Source organism: Gracilinanus agilis, chromosome 1 (genome assembly GCF_016433145.1).
Source record: "Gracilinanus agilis isolate LMUSP501 chromosome 1, AgileGrace, whole genome shotgun sequence".
Taxonomy (NCBI): Eukaryota; Metazoa; Chordata; class Mammalia; order Didelphimorphia; family Didelphidae; genus Gracilinanus; species Gracilinanus agilis.
In genome coordinates this window covers 779,251,239-779,268,488 of record NC_058130.1, presented here as the reverse complement: position 1 = coordinate 779,268,488, position 17,250 = coordinate 779,251,239, and the positions used below count along the sequence as shown (strand labels likewise).

Here is a 17,250-nt window from a genome sequence, read left to right as displayed (position 1 = left end):
GGTAGGAAGTGTCTCAGGTCAGATCTGAACCCAGGCCCTCCCGTCTCTAGACCTGGTTCTCAATTCACTGAGCTGCCGAGCTGCCCCTTTAATACAGATTTTTTTTTTACAGGACCTGCTAGTTCATTGTTAGAGGGAGAACCTACTGGTGGATGAAATGAGATGCTATTTGTAAAACACTTAGCATAGTGCCTGGCACACAAGTGCTCTCTGTGACCCCATTTAGGGTTTTCTTGGCAGAGATACTAGAGTGGTTGGTCATTTCCTTCTCCAGCTCAATTTACAGATGAGGAAATTGAGGCAAACAGGGTGAAGTGACTCACCCAGCTAGTAAGAATATGTATGACTTTATCTAGCAGTATACTACTCTTGTCTGAGGCCAGATTCAGTCAGGAAGATGAGTCTTCCTGCTGCCAGGTCTGCACAACCTAAATGCTATCACTGGTCACCATCATCACGGCTGTTAACGTGAGATCAGCACCTGCCCCTTAGAGAGCGGCTGGAGGGCCTGGAGAGGCCAAATCAGATACCGACATGGGATCAGCCTTCTTCACTGTGCATATCAAACACCAGGATTCAGTTTTCTTTTTCAGTTTGGCAGTGGGAGGGAGAATAGAAATCTTTGCTTTTTTTTTTTTAAGTTCAAAAGAAAAAAGAGAGTTCTTGCAGCTCAAGACTGACTAGCCCAGGATAGGGCAGAGATGGAGCTTGATGCCCCATCCTTCTGAATCTACAGCCTGCTCTCTACCCTTCATATCATGGTACCTCTTAGAAATCAAAAACAAAAAAACAAAGAAACAAGAGTTGGGCCAAAGCAGTTGAGGCACGAGCCAAGTGTGACCTCGAGTACCGCGTTCCCCACCTCTGCAGACGCAGAAGGCAGGCGGGCAGGCCTGACACTAACTATTCCTTTTCTTTGGTCATGAGCTCCGCTGGAGCAGCTCTGGCCACATGTGCCCTTGGACAAGTCCCAGCTCTCTGAGCCTCCATGCCCTCATCGCTACAAGGGGAGGAAAGCCCTCGGTGACCCTAGACACAGCCCGGCCTGCAGCTGACCTGAAGTCCTCAGAGCCTGCCGAGCAGATGTACTGATCCAGGTAATTCCACTTGTATTCTTCCAGGCGTTCGTGGGAAAACTCCACCCAGCAGGACACAAACTCTGAGTCGGAGTGTGAGGGGCACAGGCTGTAGGTATAGTTGATCTGGGCAGACTCGTAGGGATACCTGAAACAAAGCAGCTCCAAGTCAGCAGGGCTGGTTAGCCGTCCCAGTCGGAGGTCACGGCCTGCGTGGTTCTGCCCTGCCCAGGAAGCATCTCCACCAACACCCCTGCTCCTGACCGGGCATGACTGCATCTTACACACTGCCCAGATGTGTGACCCCAAAGAACTCACTTGGGGAGGTAGCGGGTGACCGTGATGATTTTGTCCTTCAACGTCACTTTGTGGAAAGTACGACCCATACTCAGCCAGTACTGGTCTTCCTCCTCAGGACGGTTTCGGGAAACAAGGCCTAAATGGAGAAAAGAAGGCCAAAGAGTTTGCTCTGACCCTAGTGTATGGGGATGGACTGAAGCCCAACAAGGAAGGAACTGGGAAACTCCTTCCCATGAAAATGGTACCAAATACAGAGAAGTTGGGGAAAACTAGATGAACAGATGCAGTGATGAGAGCAGAACCAGAAGAACCATTTCTATAACAACAACAATAGTCTAAAGACAAATGGCTGGGAAACGCTGAAAAAAATGGCAAATGCAATGACCGTCCTGATCTCTCCAGAGGACCAGTGATGAAGTGTGCCCCCACTCCTGACACCAAGACAATGCGCTCAGGATGCAGGAAGAGACAGACACTTTGGCATCCAGCACACAGCGGGGGTAGGTTTTGATTGGCTCAACTTATTTGTTGGAAAGATTGGGCTTCCATTCTGGAGGGCAATTTGGAACTATGCCCGAAAGGCTATAAGACTGTACATACCCTTTGATCTGGTAATACCACTTAGGGTCTGTATCCCTAAGAGATAATAAAAAAGGAGAAGGACCCACTTGTACAAAAATATTTACAGCAGCTCTTTTTGTAGTGGCAAAGAAGTGGAAATTGAAATGATGCCTATCCATTAGAGAATGGCTGAACAAATTGTGGTACATGTTGGTGATGGAATATTATTGTGCTATAAGAAATGATAAGCATGAACTGATGCAGAGCAAAATAGGCAGAACCAGGAAAACACTGTATACAATACTAGCAATATTGTATAATGATTATCTATGAAACGTGGCTACTCTCAGCAATGCAATGATCTGGGACAATCGTGAAGGACTTGTGACCAGGAATGCTATCCACCTCCAGAGAAAGAACAGTTGGAGTCATCTTTCAGTGTATTGGGGAGTTGATCACATGTGAGTGTGCTCTTGCAACAATGACCAATTTGGAAGTGTGTTTTGCATGACAATAAAAATTAAAATTAAAAAAAAAGAAAGAAAGATTGGGCTTTTCATTTTATTAGATGTGGTCTTGATTTGAGAGAAGAATTAGCCAAAATAAAAAGATGCAAAAGAGGGTCATTAAAACATTTGCAAAATTCCATAGAAGAGAAGAGAGAAATTCAGTGGGAAACACAGACCAGCAGGACAACTTTGAAAGCAACAGGCTGAGTTTACTACAGCTATTTGTAACAAGAGATTTAGGTGGAATCCTCTTTTTCTGTCCTTTGTCTATGAAAACATTTGCTCCTTTTCCTGGTATTTGTCAAATTCATAATCTTAAAAAACCCTATCAAAAAGTTAATTCCTGTGAAACTTGCATGAATACTTCTAGGGCAAGCAGAAAATCTCAGAACCTCAGGCTCAAAAATGATAACCACCAAAGGGGTAAGAGACCATGAAAGAGACGAAAGGAACCTTAGTGCCCATACAGCAGAGGCAGCAGCTGCCCGCTTCCACTGAGGATCCCTCCTCCAGAATCTCCATTTTGAGGCAGTGCCCAGCCCAATCAGAGAATCAATCGCCATCCTTTCTGGCCTGGTTCTAACTTGCCAGATTTTGCCATCTTGGAGACCCTTCTCTTCTCCTCCTCTGCCCCACTATTGCCCTCCTTCAGTTCCCTTTCATGTGCCACCTTTCTCCATTGGAGTAGAAACTCCTTAAGGGCAAACCCTATCTTTTGCTTCTTTCTGTGTTCCCAAGGGCTTAGCACAGAGCCTGGCACAGAGTTATATAAGGATCAGTCAATCCTTACTGACCTGATTTAGAGGCAAGTCAAAGGGAGTGGAGAAAGACAGACAGAGAAAGAAAAGAGAGGAAGGTGGAGGAATGGGGGACAGAGAAGGAGGGATAGAAAGAAAGTAGAGGAAGGAGGAGAGGCAAAGACAAGAGACAGGGAGAAAAAGACAAAGGAGAGAAAGACAAAGGGAGTGGAGAGAAAGAAGACAGGGAAGAAGGGGAGAGGGGAAAGGGGAAAGAGGGAGAGAGAGAGATAGGGAGGGAGGGAGGGACAAAGAATGAATGAGCACTACTCACCCCGGCTGTAGAGGGGGCTGCTACTCAGGGGAGGGGCCACAGCTGGGTTGGGTTTCTGGGGTTTTGGCTGTACGATGATCTGGTAGCCCTGCATGAGACGTTGGCAAATAAACTCTTCAAACACCTGCTGAGCAGTCATCTGCATCCCCTCTTCATCTCTCCTGAAAAGACATGGTTATCACATCAGAGAAGGGGCAGCTCAGCCACCAGGGCGGTGGGGCAGGAATCGTCACAGAGGGCATCAGGGCCCAGCATGGAACCAAGGCCCTCAGATGCAGGATCATTGGGCCAAGTCCAGAACAGCCATCATCAGTCCCAAATCAGTACTGCCAGCCTCTCTCTCTACATCTCCTCTCAGCTACCTAGTGTAAGTGTTAAAATGAATGGTTTGGCTAAATATATGAAAATTATAAATCTCTTATTTATAAAGTAGAGAAATACAAAAGGGTAGAAAAAGACATTAACCTATCTAACTAAATATTGTTCCAGTTCAGGACTTGTTAACCCCTTTTCACAAGTGTGAACTCAAAGAGAACCAAGAATTCCCTTTTACACTAGTAGAATGGATGGAGCCCCAACCTGGACCCAGAAGCCCCGGCATGTTCTTCTCTTCATACCCATGTGGCCCAGAAACAAATAGAAATGCAGAATATGCTGAGTGTGGAAAAAAGATATCTATGACTACTAAGAGGCTTATAAAAGATAGGAATCAAATTTAGTTATTTAATAGATAATAAAATTAAAATTTAGATGTGACCAATACTGTTTTATTGGAAAACTTGACTTTTTTAACAATATTTTTTCATTAGAAACAATTTTTGATAATTATTTTTTAACATTTTAAAATTCAGATTTTCTCCCTCCCTACCCATCCCTGGAGATAGTCTGATTTAGGTTATATACTCATACTTGAATATAATACATATATTTCCCTTTTGCTTGTGTCATGACAGAAGACACACGTCACACATACAATAAAAGTCTCATGAAGGAAATAAAATGAAGGACGAATGTTCTGATACTCAGATTCCAATAGTTCCTTTTTTGACTATGGAGAGCATTTTCTTCATGAATCCCTTGGGGTTATCTTGGAGACTGGCTTTTGTTAATGGTTTGAGTCTTTCACAGTTGATCATTGTAAAATATTTCTCTTACCATATACAGTGTTCCATTGGTTCTGCACACCTCACTCTGCATCAGTTCATATAAGTCTTACAAGGTTTTTCTGAATTTATCTGGTTCATTATTCCTTATGGGCAATAGCATTCCATTACAATCATATAACACAGTTTGTTCAGCCATTCCCATGTGATGGAAACTCTCTCAGTTTTTGCCACTACAAAAAGAGCTAACAAAAATATTTTGACACAAATAAGTCCTTTCCCCTTATCTCTGATCTCTTTGGGATACAGACCCAGTAGTGGTATTACTGAGTCAAAGGGTAAAGCACAGTTTTGTGGTCCTTTGATTCTGGTTCCATATTGTTTTCTAGAATGTTTGTATCAGTTCCCAGTTCCGCAACAGTGTATGTGTCACAATTTTCTCACATTCCCTCCATTTATCGTTTTCCTTTTTGGTCATGTTACAATGTTAATCTGGTAGTTATGAGATGGTACCTCAGAATTGTTTTTTAATTTACATTTCTCTAATCAATAGTGATTTGGAACATTTTTTTATATGACTATAGATAGTTTTAATCTCTTCCTCTGATAACAGCCTATTCATATCCTTTGACCATTTCTCAATTGGGAAATGTTCTACATTTCTATCAATTTGACTCAGTTCTCTATAAAATTTTTTTCCAATATGAATTTCCAATATAAAACTCTCTAAAAATTTTTCCCCTGAATTCAGTTTCCTTTCTAATCTTGCTTGTATTGGTTTTGTTTGTACAAAACCTTTTTAATTTGATGTAATAAAAATTATCTATTTCATTTTTTGTAATGTTCTCTATGCCATGCTCCCCTAATTTATTTATGGTGTCATCTTTTATTTCTAGAACAAGTATCCATTTTGAATTTATCTTAGTGTATGGTGCAAAATGTTGGTCCTTACCTAATCCCTGCCATATAGTATTACAGTTTTCTCAGCAAACTTGAAGTTTAAAAAAAAAAAGAGTACACAATGAATACAAGTCCAAACGGAGTCCCAAAGACATAATGATAACAGTTCTACTGTCAAAATTTCAGAGTATAGGAAGGACTATAAAGAAAGCACTTTACAAATATCATCTCCTTTGATCCTTATAACAACCCTGGTAGGTACTGTGATGATTCCCATGTTACAATTGAGGAAATAGAGGCAGGAAAAGGTTAAGTGACTTGCCCAGGGTTATGTAGCTACGAAGTGTCTAAGGCCAGATTAGAACACAGGTTTTCCTGACCCCAAGATTAGCATTCTATCCAATGGGTGCCTCTGGAAGACAAAACCACTGCTAAAAAAAGTCCAAATAAGGGTTCTCTTCATGAGGACCCTCAACTCCTGCTTTTGTGCATTAATATAAGTTTTGCATTACTCCTTAGCTAGCTTTCTCAAAAAAAAATACATGCACAAGCCCTTTTTGTAGTGGCAAAGAATTAGAAACTGAGGGCTTGTTCATTTCTTGGGGAATGGCTGAACAAGTTATGCTATATGATTGTAATGGAATGCTATTGCTCCATAAGGAACGATGAACAGATGGTATCAGAAAAAACCTAGAAAGACTTGTATGAACGGATGCAAAGTAGAGTGAGCAGAACCAGGAGAACAATGTATACCGGAACAGAAATCTATGATGATCAACTGTGAAGGCCTAAACAATTATTAGCAAAACAAGCTCCCAAGATAATCCCAAGGGTCTCTTGATAAAAAATGTTATCCAAAGCCAAAGAAGGAACTGTTGGAGTCTTACTGAAATCAAAACATGCCATCTTTCACTCTGTTTCCTTCATGAGTTTTTTATTGCACGTGTGATATGTGTGATCTGTCATGGCATGGGAAATATGAAAATATGTACAGCATGAAAGCTCTAGTATAACCTAGAAGAGACCATTTTCCACCTCAGGTAGAGAAGGGAGGGGAAGAGAGAATCTGAATCACAAAATGTCAGAAAGCAATCATCAAAAATTGTTTCTACCTGTACTCGAAACTATTTTTTAAGTTAAAAAAAAAAAGAAAAAGAAAAATGCACACACAAATTGCCTTTGTTTTTTTCAGCTAGATTTGTTGGAAGAGAGACAGAAGGAACCCAGATTAAGCCTTCCTAGGAGCCAAACACTAATGGCTAAATTCTGGGAATACCAAAACAAGCAAAAAGATAGGCTCTACCCTCAAGAAGCTTACATTTTTATGGGGGAAGACAAGGCATAAAAGGAGCAGAATAGGGGTGGGGGAGGCAACCACAGGGCCTAGGAGGGAAAAGCAGAGACAGAAGATAAGTGAACACAGAGAGAAGCTCTGGTTGACCAGGCCCACTACACCCTGCATATGAAGGGGTGCTAAACCTGGACAAGAGGGACCCTCCAGAGTCAGGTGCTTCCACATTTCACAGGGCAGCCCCTCTCAGGAGCAGTCCATCCATCTCTGCATACCCACTTGGGGTCACTCTTCATTCTCTGTAGCAAGAAGCTTCCTGCAGGGCCCTGGCCCCATTTTCAAGGGCATCAACCCCAGAGGTGCTGCCCTGATCGAGTCCATCATGGTGGGGCTCTCTACAGACAGGGTTTGGCTACCTCTGTTCTGGGAAGGTAGGACTGGCCACAGGGGCCTTTGAGCCCTTTGCTCCTCATCAAAGTCACATTTCCCTCTTATTGCTGCAGAATTCTGACCTTAATCAGAAATGAGGGACAAGTAGTATCCTGGAATCGAAACTGAGTAACTTGTCCACAGGGCCTGGCAATGTCTGCCACAACCCAAACTGCGGCCCCTCAGTCTGCCAAGGGCATTGCTCAAGTCTTTGCTGGGGCCACATTAAACAACACGGACTTTTTGTTGTTTTTTTCTACTAACAGTGTTGCATGTGTGTGTGTGTGTGGACCCCACCTTAGGTCCAGGTCAAAGGTGGTGGACAAGGCCATCCCTCTGAGCTTTGCAGACAGATTTTTAAACTGGTGCCACAGAGGAAAGAGGGCGGATCTTACATCACGACATTTTCTGGAAATAGAACAATTTGACCCCAGAACCCAGTGGCCACAATGATCACAACTCCATACAGGAAAACCCCGGGCTGAGCTCTCTGATGCCCGGTCCACCCAGTGGCCAATGATGAGGTGTCGGGGCATGTCAAGGAAAGGCTGCGCGCCCTGGGCAGAATGGGGCATGCTAGCTGTCGACTGTGGCCAACCAGCAGGTGCTGGGCTCTGCTTGGCTATACCTTTATTCTGAGGAGGGGAAGGGTTTTAGTAAGAAATGACAGACTTCCCTTTAAAGGGCCATTGAGCTTTTTTCTAAGGAAAGATGAGCTGAAGCCTCAGCAGCTGCAGGCTCCGGCAGGCAGCTGGGAACCAGCTGAGCCAGGCACTCACCTGTCCATGTCGGCCTCCGGGAGGAGGTCATAACAGCCCTCGGTGTAGTCGTTTTGAAGGCCCTGGCGGTCTGGGAAGTAGTCGGTGGTGAGAGGCAGGCACGCCGGAGTCGTGAGAGACTTCCAGTCCACTCCCACCGTGCAACAGAAGCCCGGCACTACAGGGGGAGCAGACAGCGTCAGAACTGCCGCGGGGCGCAAGGTCGCGGGTGTTCCCCCACAGGGAACGTTTGGGCACAGGGAGGGGGGAGACAAGGAGCAGAGGGAGAGGGGGTCCAGTTGCCAGGAGGAGAGGAGAAAGGAGGGAGGAGAGAGAGAAAGACAGAGTCTGTTAACCAGGGCAGTGCACATGCGTCTCGAGGCCCATCATGCGGTGGGCTGCTTGGCTAATTCTGAGAATCATCTGTCGGTTACAAGCTGGAGAGTGGCGAGGCAGCTGGGCGGGCAGCTGGGCACCACTGCCCCTGAAGCCGATCAACACTGGAGAGCAGATGAGCGGGGCCGGCCCACCTATGCAGGGCAGGGCAGCTCAGCCAGATTCTGGACAGAGCAGCAGACAGAGCGCAGAAAGGAGCAATGGCAGAGGCAGCCACCCAAGCGACAGATCCGAAAGGGAAAGGGGGCGAGGGGGAGGGGGAAGGGCCTCCCAGGCCAGTGCCCAGGCTGAGGGGCTCCATGGGGGCTTGCCCAGAGGCCCTGCTCTCAGACAACAGCTCAGGATGAGGGGGAGCTCTGCATCCCCAAAAGAAGCAACCAAAAAGGCACTGTCTATGTGTGGGAGTCCAAGAAAGTCCACACTGTCACGGGCACGTGGAGCTCCGTGACCACAGATGTGCCCTCTGCCACCCTCTGGAGCCCAGACATGTGCCCATGAGCTATGTCACCCAGGTTCTTCTAACGTACTGCTACTCTGCTGGGAGATGAGGACCGGCAAGACACTGCAGTGGCCAGTACGCTGACCCCACCACCAGGAGACCCATCTCTGACTGACCTGACTAAGGCTGTCAAGCAGGGATAATGTTTACTGTGGGATCCATATTTCTGAGAGGGGTTCTGAGAGGGGTTCAAGCTGCATCACAGAATAATTCGGCGATGCAGCTTGAACCCCTCCCAGAAATATGGATCCCACACTCCTAAACCTCTCTAACAGGGCCTGTGAGTCCCAGATAAACTAGTGCCTTTTACAGTGCCCAGAAAGGCCAGGAATTATTATTATTCAAAGAACTTCCTGAGCACCTTCTGGTGTGAATTAATCCATCCTCTCAATAGCCTCAAATGGTAAATTGGGGGGAAGACTATTTCCACCTGACAGGCAGCAGAGTTCAGGTGACAAAAGCATAGATTGTGGGCATTGAAGGGTCTGGATGTAAATCCTACCTGCCTCCATCTACAATATCCCATGGTAGCTGCAAGACCATGGTCAAGTCTCAGCCCCCCGCTCTGTAAAACAAGGGGCCGGGGCAGCTTGGTATCCGAGAGGCTATGGCGCTGGGCCTGGGGCCAGGAGGCCCGGGCCTCTGATGCTTCTCAGCTGTGAGAGCCTGAGCAAGCCACTTAGCCCACTGTCTAGCCCTAACCACACTTTGGTCTTAGAATTGATACAAAGGCAGAAGGTAAGAGGTTTCTTTAAATTAAAAGAAAAGGGGGCAGGGGGCCAAGCCAGGTGGCATGTTTCGTGCCAAAGCTCTGACTCATCTTACGGGCACCCGATACAGGCCAGAGTCACACCCCATGGAGGGAGGGTAGAGCGAGTAAGACTCAGTGCTAGGCCCGAGGGCCGGCGGCCTCTCTCTGTCCCTCTGAGCTGCACTTAACAAGCAGAGCAGTCTAAAGGCACCTGATGTCCCGCTGCCTGGAAGCTGCCTGAGGCCAGAGGTCCTGCCTCAGCTCAGCTCGGTGCCTCACAGGCTTCCAGCCCGGGGGTCTGTCCACCGCAGAGCTGCCTGCCGGCTGGCCTTGGGACACACTCAGAAGAGCTGGGCAAAGAAAGTCTCCTAGCAAAGTCTCCCAGTTGGGGAGAAGCAAAGCTCTCTGGGCCTGACACAAAGGTCTGTCCCCGGGGCCAAATTCTGACCTATGATGATAACATGAAGAAGGGCCTCTGCACTGCCAAACATGGAAGTCCTAAGGCATTCCGACTTTTCCAGGGAACTCATTTCTATCTCCCTCCAAAGCTAGGGCTGGTCAGGGAGGGCTGAAAGGCTGGCCGCAGAGATGGAGTGGTTCCAACATGCTGCCCGCCTCTCCTCTCCCTTAACTGGACAGCACCCTGCGTCAGCCTGGGATTCATGCTTCCTCTCCTCCACTGAACCTGCCCTGATGTCTCCCACTGAAAGCCCTGCAGGTCCTGGGGAGGGGGGAGGCCCTCTCTCCTTTGCCGATCACCCTTTACATATATAGGTACGAGGCTGTCCTCTCCCTCTTCCTCTTCCTCCCAGTGGAACAGAAGCTGCCTCCCACTTTCCCCCCAGCTCCCTCTTGGGCCTCCGACAATAGTTATAGCAGCCCGAGCATCCATCTGACCATGTTCCTGGGGAGCAGGACCCTTGCTGCCTACATCCCTGCCCTCCCACCATCTGTAACCAAGTGCTCCCTCTTACTGGGATCTGAAGAGGCAGACACACTGTCTTCTAGAGAATCCTTGTTCTGGCTCCTGGGTCCTGCAGAAAGATAGAAAAACGCCTGACCAATGAGAGCCACAGCTCCCGCGCCCTCACCCTTCTGCCCACAAAGAAGCCACCTGCACCTGAGTGATAGAAGAGCTGTGAACCGGCTCCCTTCCCTGGTGGAACATAGCCCCCTTGAGGGCAAGATTTGCTTTGTTTTTTACTTCTATTTGGATCCCAGCTCCTGGCACACAGTGAGGGCTCCCTCAATGGTGGCTGCCAGGCCTTGCTGAATAAAGCAAATACGGCAGAGACAAAAGGGAAATGAACTTAGAGCCAGCAGATCCAGGTTCAAATCCTACCTCGGACACTTGCTAGTCATGGGAACCTGGGCGAGCCAATCACCCTGGACATGGCTCAAGCTCTCCCTGAACCTTAGCTACTGAGCAACAGGGGAGTTGAGATCGATGGTGATGGAGAGCATTCCCCCACCAGGAGTCCTCCTTGGTGCCAGGATCCTGGATCCTTCATGGGGTGTTTCCTTGGGGCCAAATACAAGAGTTTAAGCTAAATGCTTTGCGCTGTCCAATCCATGAAGAAAAGGAAGGCCGAGACTGGAGGGATGGGGAGGAAGGAATCTGAACGCTTGGCTTTTGAACAATCTCCTTTTCCCAGATGGGAACTTCAGGAAACAAAACCCAATTTCCAGCATTCTTCACCCGACTGCCTCAGCTAAAGAGTCCAGGACACGGACCGTAAGCAATGTCATTGATGTTTTTATTAACCAAGTGACCTCCCATAATTGTTGATGGTCAAGGTTTGGAGTCAGGGGCTTTGGCCAAAGCCTCCCCATAAGAGAAGCAAGGCTCTCCAGGCCCAATACCAGCTGTCACCTGGGCCGCAAACGCACTGGCCTAGCCCTGACCTGGGGTGGTGATGTAAGGAAAGGCTTCTTCATTGGGAAAACCCTCCCCTTGGGCCCATTTCTGTCTTTCTGAAGATGATCAATGTGATGACCTTGGGTATTCTAACAAGGGTCCCACAGTTCTTTACTGCATCTTGGTGACCAATTAGGAGCCAGAAGGTGACTCGGACACTATTGAGAGCAACCGCCTCGTTGCACCGAGGCTCAGGGAAGCTGAACACCTCGAGCTGGATTCCTGGCTGAGCCCATCTTGAACATCTCCTCCAGAGCCGCCTCCAAAGCCCCATGCTGAATTTCCACCGTCTGGCGTACCAGGGACACACGTGTCACATGCCATCCCTCCCACAGAAGGCCAGAAGTTGAGATTTGGAAGGGCCACAATCTCTGAGGCCACCAAACCTAACTCATGTCTCCACGAGGATTCACTCTGTGGCCTACCTGGTGAGTGGGAGCTTCCACCTTGGAGCAGTCCTAATCATTCCAGGTGTCTCCTGGCATGGGGCCTACGTATGGCTCATCACAACTGCTGCCCTGGGTTCTGTACTCCAATGACTGGTCATTGCTGCCTCCTTCTCTCCAGGCTAAGCAATCCTACTCCCCCATCTCCCACCACCCACCACCATCTTGGATGTCCACCAGCTTTTCAACAGCCTTCCTAACCTGGGGCCACCAGAACTCAGCACGGCAGACCACACATGACCTGATTGGGGCAGAGGGCAGAAGGCTGCCCCAACGGCTTAGTCCTGGGCATGGGGCCTCTCTTCAGACCCCCCCAGGACCCCACAAGCCTTGCTGCCTGCCCCATCACCCTAATGACACACACTGGACCCACTAAAACCCTCAGCTGTCCAGGGTTTTCAACTCTTACTTTCTGTCCTACAACTCTAGGGCAGAAAGACATGGACCAAGCAAATAGGGTTAAGCAACTTGCCCAGAGTCACAGAGCTAGTAAAGGTCTCAGGCCAGATTTGAACCCAGGTCCCCCCAACTTCAGGCCTGGCACTCTAGCCACAGTGCTGCCTTAACTGCTCACTCCCTGCTTTCCCCCCAGACAAACATCTACCTAACCAAGTCTTCCCCCATCTTGGACAGGTGAGGCCAATTTTTCAAACCTAACATTTATCTCAAATGACTGTTAATGTGTTAGATTCAGCCCGATGCTGTGGCCTGCCAGGGTCTGGGGACCTGACTCGCCAGCTGGTATGTGCGCTGCCTCCTGGCTTTGTCACTGAGACATTTGAAAAGCCTGCCATCTACTGGCAGCTCGGCCAGTGCAGACGATGGCCAGACATTGGAACTGGAGTGTTCCCTCCCGTCCAAATCATTATGACCCCGCTTGGGGTTTTCTTGGCAAAGACTCTGGAGTGGTTCACCGGTCCCTTCTCTCATTCATTTTACAGATGAGGAAACTGAGGCAGAGTGAAGTGACTTGCCCAGGGTCACCCAGCTAGGAAGAGTCTGAGACCAAATTTGAATTTAGGAAGATGAGCCTGGAGTCGGGCTCTATCCACTGCACCACCTAACTGCCCCAATTATCCTAACAGCCAACATACATAGCATTTCTATGGTGCTGACCACGTACCAGGTGCCAAGCTAAGAGCTTTGCAAAGATCAACCCATTTGGTCCTCACAGCAATCCTAGAAGGTAAGGGCTGTTATTATCCCCGTTTCAGAGTTGAGTCAATTGAGGGAGATGGGGCTTAAGTGACTTGCCCAAGGTCATGCAGCAAATAAGTAGATTTGAATTCAGGTCTTTCTGACTCCAGGGCCAGCTCTCTATCCATTGCACTACCCAGTTAGACAGAATTTTAGTCAGGAAGACCCAAATTCAAATTCTGCTTCATACACTTACTGTGTTACTCCCACTATTTATCCCTCAGGTCCTATTATCTCATCTGTAAAAAATGGGGATAACAGCATATCCTTCAGGATGTGAGGACAAAAGGAAACATTTGGTAACGCCCTCCAGGAACCATGAAGACTATGGAAACCCTCAACAGTAAAACTCTCCTGCCTTCATCCACATACATGGCTAACAAGAACAAAAGCGGCTCAGTCAGAGCCCTGGAATACTCTGCTGGAGATCCCCTGCCCTGGCCAAACAGCCGGACAATCAGCAGCTGTAAGCTCAGAGAGCCACCCGCATCCCTGCTTGCCACCACCCAGAAGGGGTTTGACTTGATCCCAGAGGGCCAGGCTAGAGCAGCAGGAGGGGATGGGAGAGGAAGACCTGAAGCCCTTTGTACACTAAATCTGCAGGTTGTGGGCAGGGAGGCCAGAAGGATCATCTGGTCAGCTGTGCTGGCCATCAGTTCTCTGATGGTCTAGACTCTCAGGAGATGTGGTCACTGCCCAAGGCTCCCAGGCGGCCCCTAGCCTCTGGCCCCGAGCAGGCAGACCTGGAGCGCCTCTGAATGGAGCCCTGCCCCCTTTCCTTGCCCCCCAGCAGAAGATCCTCCATCCATGGGTGGTCACTTAAAAGCAGAGGGTGTCCCGGCTCTGCTGCCACCTGGTCCCCAATGGGATGCCTGGAGAATTTCACTCTTCTCTGTCGGGGAGGAGGTGTCGATGGCTCTGGGAGGACCCTCTGAGAGGAGGGAGCCCCGAATAAGGCAGTCCTTGGGGTGAGGGGAGGAAGATTGAGCCGTGGCTCAGCCCTGACATACCGTGGGGGCCACCTGAGTCCATGGGAACCATGACCTGCCATGCTGCGGCACATAGTCTGTACGAAGCTCCCCTTACCCTAGTGTCCATCGGACCACGTGCCCCCTCTTCCTGGTCCTGTCTCCGCTCCCACCCCCACATACACCCTGAGAAATAAGCTCTTCAGACTCTAAAGCTGGGCCAAGAGAGGAAATGTTGAGGGCAGGCTTCATTTTACCTGGGGCTCTTGGGGGGCTGAGAGTACGCCCAGGAAAACAACTCTAACCCTGCTGGTCAGCGAGCATTTCCTTCATGCTCTGAGGAAAGGCCCAGGGGAGATACCCAAGGGGAAGAGCCCCCAACCGCCCTGGTCCTCCTGAGGAACATTCTATCCATCATGTGCAATGGAACTGTCTTGAGGAATAAAAGTGACCAGAAGGCTCAGGGGGCCCTTCTACCTAGGAAATGTTGTGACTTAGAGAAGTTACAATTGACATGGGGGCAGCAGAAGAGAGCCAAGCCTAGAGATTGGGTTCCAATCTGGCCTCAGAAACATCCCAACTGTGTGACCCTGGGCCATCACCTAATCCCCATGGCCCAGCCCTTACTGCTCTTCTGCCCTGGAACCCATACATAGTATGTTCAAAGATAAAAGGTAAGAGTTAAAAAAAAAAAAAAAAAAAAACATAATTGGCATCGAGGCAGCCGGGGGCCCAATGCATTGAGCCATAAAGGCATGAATTTAAATCCAGCCTCAGATACTTATTTAGTGGTGTGATCCCTGGTGAATCATTTAACTATTGTCTGCCTCAGTTTCCCCATCTGTAAAATGGGAATAATAAGGGCACCTCCCTGACTGTTGTGAAGCTAAAATAAGGTCATATTTGTGAAGCACTCTGTAAACCTGACAATGCTATCTAAAGAGCAGCTATGACAAAGACGATGGAATCTCTCATCGAATAGGCGGATGCCATAAGACCAGGTCTAGGACACTGGGCTGAATGGAATTAGAGGGACGAAGGTCCAGTCTTCCTCTAGGAGTCCCCCAAGCCTGGTCCATCCCCAGCCTGATGCAGGAAGAAAGGGGACAACATTTTCCCAACTCACTCCTAGATAGGGCCAGAATGTTTCTCCAGCTGCCAACAAATGTCACCTGCTGCCCAAGACTCTGCTCAGGCCGGCCTCTTCGGGCCTCAGCCTTGCAGACCACACTCTTCGCCTTTGGCCAGATCGCCCTCCCCTCTCCCACTTGCCTCTCTCCAGTCCTTCTGTTCTTTAATGTCCAGCCTGGCCAAGTCCTTCCCCGGCCCTTCTTGTCCTCCCATCTATGGGCATTGACCACCCACATGCTCCTGGATTTCAGGCTTTGCCCTCTATGCCCCCTTCTCCCCTCTGACACTGCCTCTCCCCTGACACAGACCTTCATCACCTCATGCCTGGACCTCTGCAATAGCTACCAGGGGTCTGCTGCCTCCAGGCTCCCCCCTCTCCAATCCATCTTCCATTTGGCCATTGAAAGGCAGGTCCCCTCACCCCCATTAAGTCAACTCCAGGGGCTCACTCTCACCTCCAGGATCACATACTTGACCGTTAAGGCTTCCCATACAACCCATTCTCTTCTTCTCACCCCATACACCCCCGTCCCCGCCCCCCCCATGTTCTCTGCAGCCCAGCGACAGCGGCCTCTGGCACCTGCACCGGCTGTTCCTCGTGGCCGCTCCTCTCCTTCCTCACTTCCCTGCCTCCCAGCTAAAGTCCCACTTCACAGGCAGCTTTCTGCAATCGCTCGTGATTCGGGAGCTTTCCTCACTGTGTTCTTTCCAATGACTGCTGCCTACAGCTAGCTGTCGTCCCCCCACGAGCCTGGATGGGAGCTCGCTGGGGCAGGGACTGTGCCCGGCACATGGCAGGTGCTTACTGCATGCCTGCTGGCTTAACTGCCAGCTTGCGTGCAAATTCTCTGCAGCCAACATCACGATGTTCTCTTCCATCTAGAAAGTGCTAGGCAGGGGGGGCCCGCCATGCTGAATGGCCTAGATGTTGCTGAGGACCTGCTGGGCCCAGGCAGGCACCCTCAGTACGTATCATGCGGCCCACTTAAGAGCACCATTAATGAGACAGGGCTGCCGCTAAGTGGGTCACCCCAAAATGTGGTGCACAGTCTAAAGATAGTCCCAGATGGCACTGAGGCCTCTTTCTGTCATCTTCTGTTGGCTTAATGCCAGGCACGTTCCCGCCCCTTGGACCAATTACCTGTAGCACCACTGCTGAGGAGGCGGGCAGAAAAGCCGTTAGATCCACTGAAATTCAGGAAGGACGCGCTGTCCCCAGGCTGGCGGGAAGGGAGGTGCCTGCAGAGAGCTACGGGTTAGCTTCTGGGCTGGGCAGAGTGAATCTCTGTCACCCAGCTGCCATTCCAACAGTCATGAGGCAAAAAGCGGCCTGAGGGTTTTCCTTCGAAGCCCACCACTCCCACAGGGCTGGGTGACCCCAAAGGAGGACGGACACCCCAAGCTCTAGTGAATGGGCCCCAAGCCTGCAGCCCCTGACAAACCACCTTCTCTGCCACGGTGATGACCACCAAAAGGAAGTTTCCGTGTCTACAGAGGCCTTCTAGAGACACCCACTGACTGCCCTGACGCAGCAATGCCCAACGTGGCGCACACCCTGCCCACCTCTCTGGGATGTTACAGTAATCATCTTGTTCCCAGGGTCCAAACGCGTCCATCTGTTCACATGAATGTGGACCAAGAGTGGAAAGCTGAACAGGGGAAGGGGTGCATGGGCTGGACCGCCCCCGGGAAATCACAAAGGTCCTTTCGTGACCCCCAACTTCTTTTGTTCCAAAGCCCTGCTGGTGTCCCGCAGCTGTAGTATACAGAACGCAGCTGAGACTCAAAACTCAAAGGAGGACCACTGAGAAGGCATTGAGAGCATGAGCAGCAGAGGCTGGTGACGACACCAAACCAGACAACTAAAGAACCTCAAGCACAGATGTCCTTGGGAAATGGGGTGCTTCCCCCCTTGTAAAAGGGAGGTGTTGGGCCAGACGGGCCTG

At 49.4% G+C, this 17,250-nt stretch overlaps 1 protein-coding gene across 1 annotated transcript in view; it reads right to left on the bottom strand.

Annotated features, from left to right (window-relative positions):
* Positions 1-17,250, bottom strand: part of DEPDC5 (DEP domain containing 5, GATOR1 subcomplex subunit) — a 119,146-nt gene that overhangs the window by 45,979 nt on the left and 55,917 nt on the right. The window contains exons 23-28 of the mRNA XM_044656583.1: positions 16,446-16,543; positions 10,619-10,678; positions 8,020-8,176; positions 3,518-3,678; positions 1,395-1,512; positions 1,057-1,224 (exon numbers count right to left, since the gene is read on the bottom strand). Of these exons, the coding sequence (XP_044512518.1) occupies positions 1,057-1,224; positions 1,395-1,512; positions 3,518-3,678; positions 8,020-8,176; positions 10,619-10,678; positions 16,446-16,543 (762 nt within the window). The remainder of the gene's footprint in view (positions 1-1,056; positions 1,225-1,394; positions 1,513-3,517; positions 3,679-8,019; positions 8,177-10,618; positions 10,679-16,445; positions 16,544-17,250) is intronic.